The 20,398-nt window shown below is 46.4% G+C and overlaps 1 protein-coding gene across 1 annotated transcript in view; it reads left to right on the forward strand.

Annotated features, from left to right (window-relative positions):
• Positions 1-20,398, forward strand: part of NOL10 (nucleolar protein 10) — a 163,150-nt gene that overhangs the window by 62,156 nt on the left and 80,596 nt on the right. Inside the window, exons 7-13 of the mRNA XM_063915418.1 lie at positions 2,259-2,324; positions 2,527-2,587; positions 3,430-3,515; positions 5,120-5,198; positions 12,781-12,930; positions 14,162-14,228; positions 15,268-15,320. Coding sequence (XP_063771488.1) covers positions 2,259-2,324; positions 2,527-2,587; positions 3,430-3,515; positions 5,120-5,198; positions 12,781-12,930; positions 14,162-14,228; positions 15,268-15,320 — 562 coding nt within the window. The remainder of the gene's footprint in view (positions 1-2,258; positions 2,325-2,526; positions 2,588-3,429; positions 3,516-5,119; positions 5,199-12,780; positions 12,931-14,161; positions 14,229-15,267; positions 15,321-20,398) is intronic.

Genomic DNA, 20,398 nt, shown 5'->3' on the forward strand with positions numbered 1-20,398 from the left:
CAGTCATGGCTGTTATGCAGGCAGGGAGAGCTGAGTGGTGGCCCTGCAGTGTTACTTCCTTTTTCAGTCATTACTGTCATGCAGGCAGGGGGAGCTGAATGATGGCCCTGCAGTGTTACTTCCTGTTTCAGTCATTACTGTGATGCAGGGAGAGTTGAATGGTGGCCCTGCAGTGTTACTTCCTTTTTCAGTCATTACTGTCATCTAGGCAGGGAGAGCTGAATGATGGCCCTGTAGTGTTATTTCCTGCTTCAGTCATTACTGTGATTCAGGGAGAGCTGAATTGTGGCTCTGCAGTGTTACTTCCTACCTCAGTTATTACTGTAATGCAGACAGGGAGAGCTGAATGATGGCCCTGCAGTGTTACTTCCTGCTTCAGTCATTACTGTGATTCAGGGAGAGCTGAATTGTGGCTCTGCAGTGTTACTTCCTACCTCAGTTATTACTGTAATGCAGACAGGGAGAGCTGAATGGTGGCCCTGCAGTGTTCCTTCCTACCTCAGTTATTGCTGTAATGCAGACAGGGAGAGCTGAATGGTGTCCCTGCAGTGTTACTTCCTTCCTCAGTTATTGCTGTAATGCAGACAGGGAGAGCTGAATGGTAGCCCTGCAGTGTTACTTCCTACCTCAGTTATTGCTGTAATGCAGACAGGGAGAGCTGAATGGTGGCCCTGCAGTGTTCCTTCCTACCTCAGTTATTGCTGTAATGCAGACAGGGAGAGCTGAATGGTGGCCCTGCAGTGTTCCTTCCTACCTCAGTTATTACTGTAATGCAGACAGGGAGAGCTGAATGGTGGCCCTGCAGTGTTCCTTCCTACCTCAGTTATTGCTGTAATGCAGACAGGGAGAGCTGAATGGTGTCCCTGCAGTGTTACTTCCTTCCTCAGTTATTGCTGTAATGCAGACAGGGAGAGCTGAATGGTAGCCCTGCAGTGTTACTTCCTACCTCAGTTATTGCTGTAATGCAGACAGGGAGAGCTCAATGGTGGCCCTGCAGTGTTCCTTCCTACCTCAGTTATTGCTGTAATGCAGACAGGGAGAGCTGAATGGTGGCCCTGCAGTGTTACTTCCTGCTTCAGTCGTTACTGTGATGCAGGGAGAGCTGAATGGTGGCCCTGCAGTGTTCCTTCCTACCTCAGTTATTGCTGTAATGCAGACAGGGAGAGCTGAATGGTGGCCCTGTAGTGTTACTTTCTGCTTCAGTCGTTACTGTGATGCAGGGAGAGCTGAAAGTTCCTTAGCATTGTGGGACCTTCCAGCACATAGAGACCTATCAGCTTCCAGCAGCCTGTCACAGGTTCCTGTTGGCAGCGACTTAGTACTCCACCCTCCACAGGACACCTAGCAGTGCTGGTGACACAGACTAGACAGGCCTCAGGCATCACCCTCTGTGAGGGAGTAGGGCATGGAGGGATGTCCTTTGTGAGCCTTTGCCCTTGCTCTGTCTGGATTTCAACAAGTTTTTATTGTGTTTAATTTCTACCTGGTGACAAGATGCTTATTAACTTGCCACCCTGGTGCATGATGATGCGTATTATGTTTAGGCAGCATCTGAAGTTCTATGCCATTGCTAGTACATGTGTGTTTAGAAATGTAAGATCTTTTTTACCATTGTTTCAGTTGTTCTGTTTTTCACTATTCATCTGTGTGTTATTCTAAACGGACAGAGACACGCAGGTGTCGGGAGCTGGAGAGGAGGGAATGTACATCCATATGTAATAAATTGGGTATGCAGAGATGTTGTCATGGCTTATTCACTAATTCACTAGTTGGAAATATACTTCTTATGTATATTACAATAATGAAGACAGAACAATATCAATCATATTAATATTAAGCTACGTCTGCCCTATATATCCTTTTTCTTTTTTCCTGAACCTCTTTGGGATGCTAGCAAGGATAACATGTGAGGATAAACCCTGTATTTGCCACATTCAGGCATATGGAAGGAGGAGGGCAGGCAGTAATTGCAATATCACTAAAGAATCGTTTTTAGCTGAAAACCTTTCTGCTGCTTCTGTCAATATTCCAGAAAATAAAACGTGAATATTCGAGAAAAAGTGTGAAAAATGCTAAGAGGGGGAATCCAATGAGAGATAATGCCACATTAATTTATCTGGTACCCCAAGAGTCTCCAAAATGGCTGCTAAAAAGACTGGCACTCACTGCCAGCTTCCAATCCCATATTTAGTAATAACTGAAATGCTGTTCTCTAAATTTTAAATAGACCTTTATTATTGTATTTATTTATGTTACAGCTCTGATGTGTACCGGCTAAACCTAGAGCAAGGACGGTATCTGAACTCTCTTCAAACCGATGCCTCGTAAGTAAGACTGGTTTGTGCTGAAAGACTTGTATCTACCGTAACCACTAGGTGGTGCTAGATTGTCACTTAGCAGTAGATGTGTCCATGTTCCATGTCAGGAAACGTAATACTTTAGATGCACTTTATTAGTTTCATCCGTAGATGCAAATTGCAAGCAATTATCTATTTAACCATATTTTTGCAAACTGTTTACTTTCAGACAGATTAATGTTTGTGACATCAATCCCGCGCACCACTTATTTGCTGCTGGCACAGTTGAGGTAATATTTACGTACATTATTCTTCTAATATGGTATTCTACACATCTGCAGATAACCATTGACAGACCTCAAAGATTCAGAGAACATCCCTCTAAATATGGTGGATGGGCCGTAGTGTATCTTGGCTGTTCTTTAATCCTTATGTAAACATAAGAGGTGCGGCCATGCTGAGACATGTAGTGCCATGCAGTAAAAAGATACTGGTGCTTACTGTAAGAACAACATTAAACTCCACAAATAAGACTGAGTTTAACTAGGTTTGCCATTATTTCCATCTAATTTTTCACACAGGTTCTGTGGCTGATTAAAAGTAGGTGAAATGCAGGCTTGAATTTAGGCAGCCACAGAACCTGTGTACTTCATAGGTATCTAGGATTAAAGGGATATTATGGCAAGTCTAAGTATACAGTAACTGAAGTTCTTAGTGCGTATTTGGCCAGACATGAGAGCCCATCCACCCCGTCAAGGTGTACCCCATCAGATGGTCCCCTAACATTACTACTGATAACACATTATGTCAGATTATCAAGGACTTGCCATAATAGCGCCCCCTAATATGTAGACAGTAATGTAGGACCTGTGCTGATTACAGACACCTAAGGGGAGATGGGAGTGTGCTGGTACCAAACATATGGAAGCCTCTACCTTCGAGTGTACTTTATATAGACAAATGCAGGGGAGAGGGGAAGAAGCGATTCTGTCGTTACTAGCCAACTTGTCTCAAACTTTTGGGGCTCAATGTTGTAAACGCTTGCTTCTTTAATAAAACGGGCAGACTCGCAGAAAGTCCTGCATCTCCGTCAACTCGGAGGCTATTACATTTAGCCCATCGTCTTTTCCAGGGTAAGGTGGAATGCTGGGACCCCCGGACGAGAAGCCGCGTGGGGATACTGGACTGCGCCTTGGGCAGTATAACCGAAGAAACCGAGTAAGTTAAATTACCAAAAGAATTGCCTTTTATGTGACAGCCAAGGCATGGAAATCTGCAACGTTTATTGCTGTGCCTGTCACTGTACAGTCTCTGGCAACAACTGTGTTATTCCTTTATAACAAGATATTAATCCCGTTCATCTTATTCATTAATGACAGCATGTACTCATCCTATACATCCCCATAGTCTCCCAATTTTAACATTAATTAAAAATTCCATTTAGAAAGGAAAATTTAGACAGGTTCTGCAGTTGCCAAAAACATCAGACTTTATTCTGCTGCAAGAGTTTTACTGTGTTGGCCATAACCAGAATCTGTATGATTGGACACAGGCTCAGCAGTCTGCATGCTACTTATGTAGGGAATAGGTCCACCTTACAGCTACACTGCTTCCCCTCCCCCATTTCCTCTGTACTAGTGATCTCTGCGTGATAATAAACCACTGAGACTGTAAATACTGAGGGGGGTTGGCTTGCTGGTAAATGTCCCTAGTGGCTGAGCAGCTGTGTCGCATACTGGTGCTATAAGGAAACAGTGCTAGATTAACGACCTTAATAAATGATCAGAACTCAACCTGGTGGAACCGTGCAACATGGAGTGTGACCATGGCAATTGTATATTCTCCCAGTGCTTGCGTGGGGTTCCTCTGGGTACTTTGCTTTCCTGCCACAGTCCAAAATGATACTGGTAGATTAATTGGTTTCTGACATACAATGTGCCCTAGTGTGTAAATGTGTGCGTGTACATGTGTTTTGGGCAGACTAGATGGGCCAAGTGGTTCTTATCTGCTGTCACATTCTAGGTTTCTATGTTACACACTCCCTAGGTGCAGATATAATTAACCCTCTAGAAATAATTAGGGTTGTGTGTTATCTTATACACCTTAATGCTGGAGACGTTAGTAGTTTATTACAATGAAATTGTTTTAAAGAGATGTAGAACGTATGTTACTTCTCATGGACCTTAGACGTGGCAGCGCTGGCTATGGGAAGAAAATGCTCACGTCACACCACAGTTCTCCACCTAAATGTGTGTGACAACAGTTCGTATTTACTATGCCACTGTGTCAATATTTTTGGGTTTGTTTTTGAGGCTTGGCCTAGTTACATGGTCTATGATAACATTTGTGGATGTGAAATTTGTGCACAATGTATTCATTGCCTGTGGTATTACCATGCGAGAGATACTTTGTTTCTCCATGTATCTGGGTTGGGTATGGGTGCCTGGCACTTGGGGTCACTATACCGACACCGGGATCTCGTGGAGTAGAATGCAGGTGGGGGGCGAGCGCAATGAAGCCCTGTGGGCTCACTGGTGAGCTGCGCTCGCCACAGGTTGTATTCCCACTCTATGGATGTCGTGGACACCCACGAATGGGAATAATCCCTGTTAGTTGGCATGCAGATTGTCGGGATTTAGAGGGGTCAGTATGTAGCCGTCGGTATAGTGACCAGCAGTATATCCTGACCGCCAGTCACATAACTACATCCCGTGTATCCATATGTTTGCATTGTAATAAATGAAGCTAGTAGAAAGTTTATGTCCATGTTATTTCAGCAGGTACAACGCTTATGTTCTGTTTCTGTATTTACATTCATTTAGAATTGAGGGGTTACCGTCTGTTTCTGCCCTGAAGTTTAATGGACCTTTGCACATGGCAGTGGGCACGTCTACTGGACAGGTACAGATAGAACTTAAGATGCGTTTAAAGCAATGATTATTGTTGGTGGAGAATGCGATACCAGGCAGCATCTGTTATACAAGTTCTAAAACATCCACATTGCAACAAATGCAGCTTGATCACCTCAACAAAATGGTGATGGGAATGTCGCACTTCACTCTGTCACTGGCATATGAATTAGCGCAAGCACCAGTGAGAGTACCCGGCCTCTCTTACAATGAGCTGCTCCAACTGTGTTGGAGAGGCGTGTTATGGAACACTGCTTAATCTAGACTATAACATTAATAAAGTACAGCATACGCAAGCAATTCATTTTGTGCAGAGACAACTAACAGTCCTCCTCATACATAATAAACAGTATAACAGTACGGATGGTGTAATGGCTAGCATTACTGCCTCACGAGGTCATGGTTTCAATTCCCACCATGGCCCTAACTGTGTGGAGTTTGTATATTCTCCCCGTACTTGCGTGGGTTTCCTCCGGGTACTCCGGTTTCCTCCCACAATCCAAAAATATACTGGTAGGTTAATTGGCTCCCAAAAAAATAAATAAAAAATTAACCCTAGCATTAATGTGTGTGTGTACATGTGATAGGGAATATAGATTGTAAGCTCCACTGGGGTAGGGACAGATGTGAATGGGCAAAATATTCTCTGTAAAGCGCCGCGGAATATGTGTGCGCTATATAAATAACTGGTAGTAATAATAATAATAGCAGATGACTGCACCTGGAAATGTGCTTTATGTAGCTGTTCATATTAACGTCTGGAAATCTGTACGCAGTGAGATAAGAGTACAATCTCAAAGTCCAGCCCACTATCACTAGAACCACTGTCTTTATTAGTTTACCAATTATGCATTTCCATTTGTCTCCTAAAAGTTCAGTTTATGTCTAAAGTTCATAATGAGAGTGGGTCATTCTTATGCCCCTTTTCCACTAGCTCCAAAAACACGGGTAAATGCACGGGGGCGCGCATTTACCCGTGTTTTTTGAAAGTGGAAAAGGCGCCCCCCCCCCCGCAAAAACCCAGATCAAGTGACCCGTGAATCCTACCCGGGTAAATACCTGGGTAGGACATGGGAATGATCCAGGTAGGGTTGTAGTGTAAAAGGGAGCCGTGTCGATGCGACACGGCTCCTGTTTACACAGTATGGACGGGCGGTGCTGGGAGATAATGTGATCTCCCAGCGCCACCCCTGCCGCGTCACTAGCAGCGTCACCAGCCTGGCAATATGCCGGGTTGGTGAGCGCAGTGGAAAAGGGGGCTGAGCACGGGCCGCAGCCGGGTAGCACCCGTGTCAGGCTCCCGGCTGCGACCCGTGCTCGTAGGTGGAAAAGGGGGTATGATAATGGAAACGGGCATTCTAAAGTGAGAGGGGGTGGACTAGAATGTAACTTTTGTGTATGATGAGGATTCATGATAGGGACAGTCCTTAATGGCCTCTAATAACATTAAGGTCGGTCTCTATATCATAAATCCTTATCGTATGGACGATCAAAAGTTACGTTAAAGTCCCCCACTCAGTCTTTGGAATGACCCTTTCCATTACATTAAAATTCTTCAGTTTTTCTTAAAGAGTAAAATAAATGTTTCTCTATCGTCCTAAGTGGATGCTGGGGTTCCTGAAAGGACCATGGGGAATAGCGGCTCCGCAGGAGACAGGGCACAAAAAAGTAAAGCTTTACTAGGTCAGGTGGTGTGCACTGGCTCCTCCCCCCATGACCCTCCTCCAGACTCCAGTTAGATTTTGTGCCCGAACGAGAAGGGTGCAATCTAGGTGGCTCTCCTAAAGAGCTGCTTAGAGAAAGTTTAGTTTAGGTTTTTTTCTTTACAGTGAGTCCTGCTGGCAACAGGATCACTGCAACGTGGGACTTAGGGGGAAAGTAGTAAACTCACCTGCATGCAGAGTGGATTTGCTGCTTGGCTACTGGACACCATTAGCTCCAGAGGGATCGAACACAGGCCCAGCCGTGGAGTCCGGTCCCGGAGCCGCGCCGCCGACCCCCTTGCAGATGCTGAAGCGTGAAGAGGTCCGGAAACCGGCGGCTGAAGACTCCTCAGTCTTCATAAGGTAGCGCACAGCACTGCAGCTGTGCGCCATTTTCCTCTCAGCACACTTCACTGGGCAGTCACTGAGGGTGCAGAGCGCTGGGGGGGGGCGCTCTGAGAGGCAAATATAAACCTTATACAAGGCTAAAAATACCTCACATATAGCCCATAGGGGCTATATGGAGATATTTAACCCCTGCCTGACTGGAAAAATAGCGGGAGAAGAACCCGCCGAAAAAGGGGCGGGGCCTATCTCCTCAGCACACGGCGCCATTTTCTGTCACAGCTCCGCTGGTCAGAACGGCTCCCAGGTCTCTCCCCTGCACTGCACTACAGAAACAGGGTAAAACAGAGAGGGGGGGCACATTAATGGCTATATATATATATATTAAAGCAGCTATAAGGGAGCACTTAATATAAGGATATCCCTTGTATATATAGCGCTTTGTGGTGTGTGCTGGCAGACTCTCCCTCTGTCTCCCCAAAAGGGCTAGTGGGTCCTGTCTTCATTAGAGCATTCCCTGTGAGTTTGCGGTGTGTGTCGGTACGTGGTGTCGACATGTATGAGGACGATATTGGTGTGGAGGCGGAGCAATTGCCAAATATGCAGATGTCACCCCCCAGGGGGTCGACACCAGAATGGATGCCTTTATTTGTGGAATTACGTGATGGTTTATCTTCCCTTAAACAGTCAGTTGAGGACATGAGGCGGCCGGACAATCAATTAATGCCTGTCCAGGCGCCTCAAACACCGTCAGGGGCTGTAAAACGCCCTTTGCCTCAGTCGGTCGACACAGACCCAGACACGGGCACTGATTCCAGTGACGACGGTAGAAATTCAAACGTATTTTCCAGTAGGGCCACACGTTATATGATTTTGGCAATGAAGGAGACGTTACATTTAGCTGATACTACAGATACCGTAAAACAGGGTATTATGTATGGTGTGAAAAAACTACAAACAGTTTTTCCTGAATCAGAAGAATTAAATGACGTGTGTGATGAAGCGTGGGTTGCTCCTGATAAAAAGTTGATAATTTCAAAAAAGTTATTGGCATTATACCCTTTCCCGCCAGAGGTTAGGGCGCGCTGGGAAACACCCCCTAAGGTGGACAAGGCGCTCACACGCTTATCCAAACAAGTGGCGTTACCCTCTCCTGAGACGGCCGCACTTAAGGATCCATCAGATAGAAAGATGGAAGTTATTCAAAAGAATATATACACACATGCAGGTGTTATACTACGACCAGCTATAGCAACTGCCTGGATGTGCAGTGCTGGAGTAGTTTGGTCAGAATCCCTGATTGAAAATATTGATACCCTAGATAGGGACAATGTTTTACTGTCGTTAGAACAAATAAAGGATGCATTTATCTATATGCGTGATGCACAGAGGGATATTTGCACACTGGCATCTCGGGTGAGTGCTATGTCCATTTCAGCCAGAAGAGCCTTATGGACACGACAGTGGACAGGCGATGCGGATTCAAAACGTCACATGGAGGTTTTGCCGTATAAAGGGGAGGAGTTATTTGGAGTTGGTCTATCAGACTTGGTGGCCACGGCTACTGCCGGGAAATCCACTTTTTTACCTCAAGTCACTCCCCAACAGAGAAAGGCACCGACCTTTCAACCGCAGCCTTTTCGCTCCTACAAAAATAAGAGAGCAAAGGGCTTGTCGTACCTGCCACGAGGCAGAGGAAGAGGGAAGAGACACCAACAGGCAGCTCCTTCCCAGGAACAGAAGCCCTCCCCGGCTCCTGCAAAAACCTCAGCATGACGCTGGGGCCTCTCAAGCGGACTCGGGGACAGTGGGGGGCCGTCTCAAAAATTACAGCGCGCAGTGGGCTCACTCGCAGGTAGACCCCTGGATCCTGCAGATAATATCTCAGGGGTACAGGTTGGAATTAGAGACGGATCCTCCTCATCGTTTCCTGAAGTCTGCCTTACCAACCGTCTCTTCCGAAAGGGAGAGGGTGTTGGAAGCCATTCACAAGCTGTACGCTCAGCAGGTGATAGTCAAAGTACCCCTATTACAACAAGGAAAGGGGTATTATTCCACTCTATTTGTGGTACCGAAGCCGGATGGCTCGGTAAGGCCTATTCTAAATCTGAAGTCCTTGAACCTCTACATAAAAAAGTTCAAGTTCAAGATGGAGTCACTCAGAGCAGTGATAGCGAACCTGGAAGAAGGGGACTTTATGGTATCCTTGGACATCAAGGATGCGTATCTACACGTTCCGATTTACCCCGCACACCAGGGGTACCTCAGGTTCATTGTTCAAAACTGTCACTATCAGTTTCAGACGCTGCCGTTCGGATTGTCCACGGCGCCTCGGGTCTTTACCAAGGTAATGGCCGAGATGATGATTCTTCTTCGAAGAAAAGGCGTATTAGTTATCCCATACTTGGACGATCTCCTAATAAGGGCAAGGTCCAGAGAACAGCTGGAGACAGCTTTAGCACTATCTCAAGAGGTGCTAAGACAACACGGGTGGATTCTGAATATTCCAAAATCCCATTTAATCCCGACAACTCGTCTGCTGTTCCTAGGAATGATTCTGGACACGGTTCAGAAAAAGGTTTTCCTTCCAGAGGAAAAAGCCAAGGAGTTATCCGATCTGGTCAGGAACCTCCTAAAACCAGGAAAAGTGTCAGTACATCAATGCACAAGAGTCCTGGGAAAAATGGTGGCTTCTTACGAAGCAATTCCATTCGGCAGATTCCATGCAAGAATATTCCAAAGGGATCTGTTGGACAAATGGTCAGGGTCGCATCTGCAGATGCACCTGCGAATAACCCTGTCACCAAAGACAAGGGTGTCACTTCTGTGGTGGTTGCAGAAGGCTCACCTATTAGAAGGCCGCAGATTCGGCATTCAGGATTGGATCCTGGTGACCACGGACGCCAGCCTGAGAGGCTGGGGAGCAGTCACACAAGGAAGAAACTTCCAGGGAGTATGGACGAGTCTGGAAAAGTCTCTTCACATAAACATTCTGGAACTAAGAGCAATCTACAATGCTCTAAGCCAGGCGGAACTTCTCCTGCAAGGAAAGCCGGTGTTGATTCAGTCGGACAACATCACGGCGGTCGCCCATGTAAACAGGCAGGGCGGCACAAGAAGCAGGAGTGCAATGGCAGAAGCTGCCAAGATTCTTCGCTGGGCGGAGAATCACGTGATAGCACTGTCAGCAGTGTTCATCCCGGGCGTGGACAACTGGGAAGCAGACTTCCTCAGCAGACACGATCTTCATCCGGGAGAGTGGGGTCTACATCCAGAAGTCTTCAACATGTTAATAGACCATTGGGAAAGACCAATTGTAGACATGATGGCGTCTCGCCTCAACAAGAAACTGGACAAATATTGCGCCAGGTCAAGAGATCCACAGGCAATAGCTGTGGACGCACTGGTAACTCCTTGGGTGTACCAGTCAGTGTATGTGTTTCCTCCTCTGCCGCTCATACCAAAGGTATTGAAGATCATACGGCAAAGAAGAGTAAGAACAATACTAGTGGTTCCGGATTGGCCGAGAAGGACTTGGTATCCGGAACTTCAAGAGATGCTCACGGACGAACCGTGGCCTCTACCTCTGAGAAGGGACCTGCTACAGCAGGGTCCCTGTCTTTTTCAAGACTTACCGCGGCTGCGTTTGACGGCATGGCGGTTGAACGCCAGATCCTAAAAGGGAAAGGCATTCCAGAAGAAGTCATTCCTACCTTGATTAAGGCACGGAAGGAAGTCACCGTGAAACATTATCACCGCATTTGGCGAAAATATGTAGCGTGGTGCGAGGATCGGAGGGTTCCGACGGAGGAATTCCAACTGGGTCGTTTCCTACATTTCCTGCAATCAGGATTATCTATGGGTCTCAAATTGGGATCCATTAAGGTTCAAATTTCGGCCCTGTCAATATTCTTCCAAAAAGAATTGGCCTCTGTCCCTGAGGTCCAGACTTTTGTCAAGGGAGTACTGCATATACAGCCTCCTGTGGTGCCTCCGGTGGCACCGTGGGATCTAAATGTAGTTTTAGATTTCCTCAAATCCCATTGGTTTGAACCATTGAAAAAGGTGGATTTGAAATATCTCACATTGAAAGTGACTATGTTACTAGCCCTGGCCTCTGCCAGGAGAGTATCTGAATTGGCGGCTTTATCTTATAAAAGTCCTTATCTAATCTTCCATTCGGATAGGGCAGAACTGCGGACTCGTCCGCATTTTCTCCCTAAAGTGGTATCAGCATTTCATCTGAACCAACCTATTGTGGTGCCTGCGGCCACTAGCGACTTGGAGGACTCCAAGTTGTTGGACGTTGTCAGAGCCTTAAAAATATACATTGCAAGGACGGCTGGAGTCAGAAAATCTGACTCGCTGTTTATATTGTATGCACCCAACAAGTTGGGCGCACCTGCTTCTAAGCAGTCGATTGCTCGTTGGATTTGTAACACAATTCAACTTGCACATTCTGTGGCAGGCCTGCCACAGCCTAAAACTGTAAAAGCCCACTCCACAAGGAAGGTGGGCTCATCTTGGGCGGCTGCCCGAGGGGTCTCGGCATTACAACTCTGCCGAGCAGCTACGTGGTCGGGGGAGAACACGTTTGTAAAATTTTACAAATTTGATACCCTGGCAAAGGAGGACCTGGAGTTCTCTCATTCGGTGCTGCAGAGTCATCCGCACTCTCCCGCCCGTTTGGGAGCTTTGGTATAATCCCCATGGTCCTTTCAGGAACCCCAGCATCCACTTAGGACGATAGAGAAAATAAGAATTTACTTACCGATAATTCTATTTCTCGGAGTCCGTAGTGGATGCTGGGCGCCCATCCCAAGTGCGGATTATCTGCAATACTTGTACATAGTTATTGTTAACTAATTCGGGTTATTGTTAAGGAGCCATCTTTAAGAGGCCCTTTCTGTTGTCATACTGTTAACTGGGTTTAGATCACAAGTTGTACGGTGTGATTGGTGTGGCTGGTATGAGTCTTACCCGGGATTCAAAATGCCTCCCTTATTGTGTATGCTCGTCCGGGCACAGTACCTAACTGGAGTCTGGAGGAGGGTCATGGGGGGAGGAGCCAGTGCACACCACCTGACCTAGTAAAGCTTTACTTTTTTGTGCCCTGTCTCCTGCGGAGCCGCTATTCCCCATGGTCCTTTCAGGAACCCCAGCATCCACTACGGACTCCGAGAAATAGAATTATCGGTAAGTAAATTCTTATTTTTTGTGTAATTTATACCAAAATTAATGAATGAATATGGGGGCTTTTTAACTTTTTATAACGTGGAACTTTTTTTGCTTCTCTGTGCAAAGTACACCTAGCAATGCGTTTTGCTAAGATGCACCATAATATAAGAATAGGTCTAGCCCACAGAGCGGCCATAACATCTAGGCTGCTGTTACTTGTGTATATACTGTATATCTCTCTGCCCTGGCTGTGCATGTGTATCCCTGGAGAGAGAAGGAGTTATTTAAGAAACCGCTCTGTACTAGTTGCAGAGGTTAATAATTGTATTATGCTCTGCTCCTGTGCAGGTGCTAGTGTACGATCTCCGCTCCAGCCGACCACTGATTGTGAAGGATCACCAGTACGGTTTACCCATAAGATCTATACAGTTTCACAATCCTTTAGAGCTGATTATATCTGCTGACTCGCGAATCATAAAGATGTGGAACAAGGATAATGTAAGTGCACACGTAAACACCTGCATTTTTGTTTGCAAGCATAGTGTGTGGGAAAAATATAACACATAAGCATCTACCTTCAGTAAAGCCCCTTATTTCAGCTAGACATGGCTGACTATTTACAGAAATTAGTGAAATGTGCACAAGTGCAGTAATCCATAGCAACCGTTAAGTACGTTCAGTTTACACCAATTAAATGTAGCTATTGATTGGTTGCTGTAAGTGAGTCCACTTATGCACATTTACACCTTGTTGGCAAAGAAAGAGAAAAAAAAACACACGCAAAATTTACTTGCCATCACTCTTCAGCGTAGACCTGTACAATTGGTGCTGGTGTTTTGTAACGACAGGCAGAAAATGGTTAAATTGCTCTTTTGGGAGAGCCAACACTGTTAGTTCTCCCATCAGTGACTGCCTTAAGGACCTACAAAGTCCTTAGTGTTTTATTCCTAAATTTGCCTATTTGTTTCAATGTTATTCACTTTGTATAAAATGGTATTTTCTATATAACTCCTAAGAACAATATAACATGAACTTTCATCTTGGCTGCTGCAGCCCGAATGTCACATTTTTTGGGGTTGTGAAGCATTTAACTTTGGCACAAAAACACCACTAATCAAATGATAGGGGTTCTGATACTGAAAACAGACATTAAAAAGGTCGACGCACAAAAAAATTTGGGGTGGTGTTTTTAAACATTTTGTTTACCCCAATTTTTTGAAATTTGTCCCCTTGCGGGATTGCTTCGCTCGCCACAAGGTTAGTAACGGTGATAGTTTGTGACATGGATAGTAAATGCAGCAAAAGTTGTATAAATGTAAAAAGAAAAGAAAAAACCCTAAAAAACGTGTCGACCTTTTGACCCTGCCGACCTTTTGACCTATTGACTCTAGACTTCTTTAGTGGAGATCTATAGACCGGATACCAATGATAGGATGTTCATATTTGAGATTAGATGAGTTTACTTTTATTATTTTGAATTTTATTTTAGGCAGAAGCTTCAGGTTAATGCTTTGAGATAGAAGCTGGATTTAGGCAGTAGATGTGTACATTGTAGGAAAGCCCCAACCCTTACGTTGCCCACTAGTCATTGTATGCCTTCTCTATTGATCATGTTCTTCTTGCATTAGCTGGGCAGTATTTGTTTCCTTTGTTGCAAAGTGCAGTTGCAGAAGTATAATATAATGTTTTCAGTTTACTGGAAATAACAATTTACTTTTATTTTACATAGGGCAAAGTTTTTACGTCTATTGAACCTGAGGCAGATGTCAATGATGTATGCCTTTACCCTAATTCAGGTGAGAATCTGTTTTACATGTAGAAATAGAACGTACGTCTTAAGCCACTACAAACACTCTACCTCCCCTGTCTGCCTGCTGCTGCGCTCCACCTGCTGGCTGCACCACTCTGCGCTCCACCTCCTGCCTGCTGGCTGCACCACTCTGCGCTCCACCTCCTGCCTGCTGGCTGCACCACTCTGCGCTCCACCTCCTGCCTGCTGGCTGCACCATTCTGCTTTCCACCTCCTGCCTGCTGGCCGCACCACTCTGCGCTCCACCTCCTGCCTGCTGGCCACACCACTCTGCGCTCCACCTCCTGCCTGCTGGCCACACCACTCTGCGCTCTGCCTGCTGACCGCACCACCCTGCGCTTTACCTTCTGCCTGCTGGACCCACCACTCTGCGCTCCACATCCTGCCTGCTGGCCCCACCACTTTGCGCTCCACCTCCTGCCTGCTGGCCACATCACTCTCTGCTCCCCTACCTGCCTGCAGATGGCTGCTACATTCTCTGCTCCTCTAATTGCACACTGATAGTGACACACACTGCTCCCCTCCCTGCATACATAACAGCCTCTGCATTTCTTGCTCTTCCACCTGCACACCCTCTGCATCACACTCTACTCCTCCGCCTGCCTCCTAAACATGACACACTAATCCCCTGCCTCCCTCCTGATCACAACAATCTCTGCTCTCCAACTCCCTCCTGAACTAAGCACTCTGCTCCCTGCCTTCCCTATCTGTGCTCTGACAATAGCCGCTTTCCCTGCCAGCGTGTCAGCCACATGTCTGGCATATAGTTATTTAGAACCATTTATGCAAGTGTGATGGTAAATAATACTGAGACACAAAGTGTTCATCTATAATACACAGATGCATCCTTGCCTTTTGCACTGCACGTGTTCCTCAGTGCGTAGTATAGCTCCTGCTGGCAATTCTGATAGACCATTCACCCCAGATCATCTCTGTAGGCCGAACCTAGTCTCAGCCCCTGCAGAGCTGCCAGGCCTCTAGTGTGAGGTGAGGTTCTCATGTTCTGTGTTGTTGTGTGTCCTCAGGAATGCTGTTCACTGCTAATGAAACCCCTAAAATGAATGTCTACTATATCCCGGTAAGTTCATTCTGCAGGGATCTTGTTACTTGCCTGGACTAGCCCTCCGTTATAATGAATGAATGAGTTATTTTATGTGTATACCTATTACTGAATGCACAAATCAAGGAAACGGGCAGATAATAGCTCATGGGTAACTTTACAAGTAGCGTGTTCCATCTGGCAGCCCTGTTTGTCAGTGATGTATATTGTATTATTTAGAGATTTGCCAGTTTCCTAGATGGCACCTACTGCTTTAGTTGGGCGAGAACCTGCGGCGACGCACTAACCCATGCTGCAGGCGGGAACTTGGAGGAGCTGCCATGTTGCTTTCTCAGCAGCTATAGTATACTCTATGGGGGGATATTCAATTGTTTGAAAAGTCAGTTGGGTGTCTGTTTTTCCTATCTAATAGACTTTTCAAACATTTGAATTCCCCCCTATATGTGGGGATGTTGCAGGATTGTACCCATTTGTCCGCCTCCTGATTTGGGGAGGGTCAGTTTGTGGCAGTACTGGGCCCATACAGTGCATGTAAGGGTTAGCCAGCACACAGCCATTCCAGTGCCTGACTACTGGCAGCTCGGAGGCATTTTAACTAAATACACCTTTTCTCTACTGCCGTTGTCCTGTTATTTGCATGGTCTAGGAATCCTCAGAATGAGGGGACTTCTGCACTCCTCTGCCTTGTAATTCCATTGTGACTTAATGGTCCCACGTCTGTGGAAGTGTAGAAAGTAAAGTCCTTTGTGGGTTTGATGAGAGACTGTGTAACCAAGGGATGCCTCTCAAAATACATACTTTCCTCCCACTGCAAATCCTATTATAAATGCTGTCCCACAAGAAGTAATCTGGGCCCAGCTTTCCTATAACGACGCTGCGCTGTAATCCGTGAGTCACTTTCTATAAAACAGACTCCATCAAGCAGATGGAACAGTTGTTGTCAACGCTTGTCCTTACTGATGCCTGAGTACTGCTAGCACATGAGAAATTAGGCCGTTGCAGCCTAATCTCAAGGTTCTTTATTTCCATATGCTTCACATACTAGGTGAGTGCTGTGTAACCATGTGCCCTCACATTAGGAGGCTGATACTATATGTGGCAAGAAGATTGTGGTGTTGTTTTTTTAACTACACGCCTAAGTAACCCCCAAAAGCAGTAGTTCTCAACCTCTGTCCTCAAGGCACCCTAACAGTCCAGGGGGTGTATTCAATTATTGTCGGAAGCTGCCGTCTTGTCGGAAAGACGGCAGCTTCCGACAGAATTAGGTCGGAAGGGGTTCGGACCTATTCATTAGAGCCCCGTTTTTCCCGACAAATCGGGAAATCCGACTTGTCGGAAGCCTGTCAGAATACATGCAGATCGGCGACTTCTGCCGCCGAGCCGCGTGTATTGTTGGAAGCGCGGCCGAACCTGGCAGGTTTTAGCCCCGTTTCCGACAATGTCAATCCGACTTTATAAAAAGTCGGATTGGCAGTATCGGGAACGGGCCAAACCGATCGGATTTGGCCACGGCACTGAATACTGCTGTCAGATCCTTTCCGTTGGAAAGGATCTGACAGGTATTGAATATACCCCTAGGTCAGTGGTTCCCAAACTCTGTCCTCATGTACCCCCAACAGTTCATGTTTTCCAGGTCTCCTCACAGGATTGCAAGTGACATAATTTGCTCCACCTGTGGGTCTTTTATATTGTGTCAGTGAGTAGTGAATACACCTGTTCAACTGCTAGGTGACCTGGAAAACATGATCTGTTGGGGGTACTTGAGGACCGAGTTTGGGAACCACTGGCCTAGATTTTTAACGGTGTCCATGCTTGAGCACATTTGGCCTTTTTAATACCACATTCATTTAGATTAAAACATTGATGGTCATCCATTAAAACCTAGACTGTTCAGGTGCCTTGAAGACCGATCTTGGGAACCATTGCCATAATAAACATCAGTAAGGACAAAATTAGGCATTACTACTAAGCCAGAGGTTCTTAAGTGTGGTCATCAAGGCACACGCACGGGCCAGGTTTTAAGAATATCCATGGCAGAGCACAGATGGTTAAATCAAATTGAGCTGCTAATTAAGTCACTTATGTCCAAGCTTGGTTATTGTAAAACCTGGAATGTTAGTGTCTTAAGGACAGCGTTTGGGAACTTCTGTACTAAGCAAATATTAATCACGGTGATGTTCTAGATAGGTCACCTCGGTTCTATTTCCATGCGACTCCACAGGATTGGAAGCGGGGAGTCTGTAGATTCTAGTGGTAGCGCTAAAGAATGGAAAAAAAGTAAAACGCCAATGTTTAATACATGTATATAGCGCACATATTAGGCAATGCTTTATAAAGAATAGTTCTGTCATTCACATTTGTCCCTGCCGCTGTGGAGCTTACAATAAATAGCCTTTATCACCTGGACACAAGCATGCACAGTAGGATTAATTTTTTTTGTCAGAAGCCAATAAACCGACCAGTATGATTTTGGCGTTTGGGAGGAAAATGGAGTACCTGCAGAAAACCCACACACACACAGGGAAAACATGCAAACTCCACACATGTAGTGCTATGGTCAGGAATTGAACTCATGACCTCAGTGCTAGGAGGCAGTAACATAACCTGAGGACTTTATTAAGGTGTATATAATATCACATGTCAATAAACTTCACATGCTGCTTTTCCCCCATGTAACCTGCACTGTCTACTAACCTGCAACAGAGACAAATCCAGTTATTTCTGGTCCTAATCGGAAGCTTGTGAAAGGTTTGGGAAATACCTGCAATAAAACGTTTATTGTGCAGGTTGTGTTCTGGGTGTGTAAAGCATTCATAACAGGATACACTTTTAATCATTACAGAAGATGTGTATTAAAGTGATTCTGGATGCGACATGAAAGGGCATGTGTGAATGACGTTGATTGCCCTATGTTTAAGCTAGCCAACGTCAGCAAACTAGTTTAAACGACGCCCTTGGCATGCTGGAAATGAACTTCTTACCTGGAATTAAGTGATTTCCTTAGCAACGCTCTATCCTCAAGTTTTCTCCTAGCCAGTGTCATGTTTCAGATAGAAATTGTGCGACTAATTTTAATGAGCGGTTTACGTCAAGCAGCAATGTTTGTTTTCAACTGATATTATCTACACGATCCCAGCAGATACTCAGGTCATGTACGTATAAACTTACCATGCTTTCCATTTAAACCGGGACACTAATGAATTACACAGATTCTGTGGCTGGCTGACTTCAAGCCTACATGTCACCTGGTTGTAATCAGCCACAGAACCTGTGTAATCCATGAGCATCCCAGTGTAAAGGGATAAGTATGGAAAGCGTATGTATGTAGCATTAGTGCTTTCCAACCCCCCTCACCCAGACTGCTGGGGAAAGCTCTGAAGGAGTACCACCTTCTGCTTGCACAGTGGTGGCATCCATTTTGTGGGTTGAACGATTGTTTATGTGAATACAGCCACCACATAAATCATAGAGGGGTATATTCAATAAGAGTCGGGTCCATTCCGACATGCAGTTGTCAGAATGGACCCGACAACCCCTATTCAAAGAGCGGCCAAATCCGACTGTCGGATTTGGCTGTTCCCTGTGCCCTGTCCTGCCGCTGCTGTCAGCGGCTGCCGGGTATACTGACAGCAGCGTCGGCGGGAGCAGTGTGCGGCGGCCGGCGGGGGGAGCAGTGTGCGGCAGCCGGCGGGGGGAGCAGTGTGTGGCGGCCGGCGGGGGGGGAGCAGTGTGCGGCAGCCGGCGGGGGGAGCAGTGTGCGGCGGCCGGCGGGAGAGCTTCCAGCGGCAGCCGGAGCTTGCAGCGGGAGTGATCTGTGCGGCGGCGGAGGAGGCACTGCAGGTACTATCATCCCCGTAGCCTGCCACACTGCACCCCGTCTCCTCACCTCAGTCTGACTTGTTTTCAAGTTGGATTGAATTTGTCGGAAAGGGGGCCAAAACCTGTTGGATTTGGCCCCGTTTCCGACAGCAGCAGGTGGATCGGCAGGTATTCCGCCGTTCCACCTTCTTTCTGACAGCATTCCGACAAGTCGGGTTTCCCGACTTGTCGGAAAAAATGTGCCCCTATTGAATAGGTCGGAACCCCTTCCAACCTATTCCAGTCGGAAACTACCGTCTTTCCGACAAGACGGCAGTTTCCGACTCTTATTGAATATAGCCCTTAGGCTTACTTTAAGATTTAATCAGTGGGTTATTCAGGTTTGTTAGCAAACCAAAAAAGCATACTAATGGGCAAAACCATGCTGCACTTATTCATAAAGGGACTATTCTAGACTCCCTGTACTGTCTTTAGCTGTATGAAATTGCATGAGTAGGTATACAGTTGTATTCAGTGGAGATCTGGAAGACCTCCAGCCTGTTCTCTCTAGCAAGGGAATCGTGACGTGGATGGTTCTCCTGTAAGGTTGGATTTACTGGGCTGCTTTGAAGCTATAACATCAAAACGGTTTCTAAAATGTAATCTTGTCTAAACTGATTTATACATAATCCCTATTGGGGTTTTCTCTGACGTCCTAAGTGGATGCTGGGGACTCCGTCAGGACCATGGGGAATAGCGGCTCCGCAGGAGACAGGGCACAAAAGTAAAAGCTTTAGGATCAGGTGGTGTGCACTGGCTCCTCCCCCTATGACCCTCCTCCAAGCCTCAGTTAGATTTTTGTGCCCGGCCGAGAAGGGTGCAATCTAGGTGGCTCTCCTAAAGAGCTGCTTAGAGTAAAAGTTTTGTTAGGTTTTTTTATTTTCAGTGAGTCCTGCTGGCAACAGGCTCACTGCATCGAGGGACTTGGGGGAGAGAAGTGAACTCACCTGCGTGCAGGATGGATTGGCTTCTTAGGCTACTGGACACCATTAGCTCCAGAGGGAGTCGGAACACAGGTCTCACCCTGGGGTTCGTCCCGGAGCCGCGCCGCCGACCCCCTTGCAGATGCCGAAAAGTGAAGAGGTCCAGAAACCGGCGGCAGAAGACTTTTCAGTCTTCATAAGGTAGCGCACAGCACTGCAGCTGTGCGCCATTGTTGTCAGCACACTTCATAGCAGCGGTCACTGAGGGTGCAGGGCGCTGGGGGGGGCGCCCTGGGCAGCAATGATAGTACCTTA

This window comes from Pseudophryne corroboree, chromosome 4 (genome assembly GCF_028390025.1).
Source record: "Pseudophryne corroboree isolate aPseCor3 chromosome 4, aPseCor3.hap2, whole genome shotgun sequence".
Taxonomy (NCBI): Eukaryota; Metazoa; Chordata; class Amphibia; order Anura; family Myobatrachidae; genus Pseudophryne; species Pseudophryne corroboree.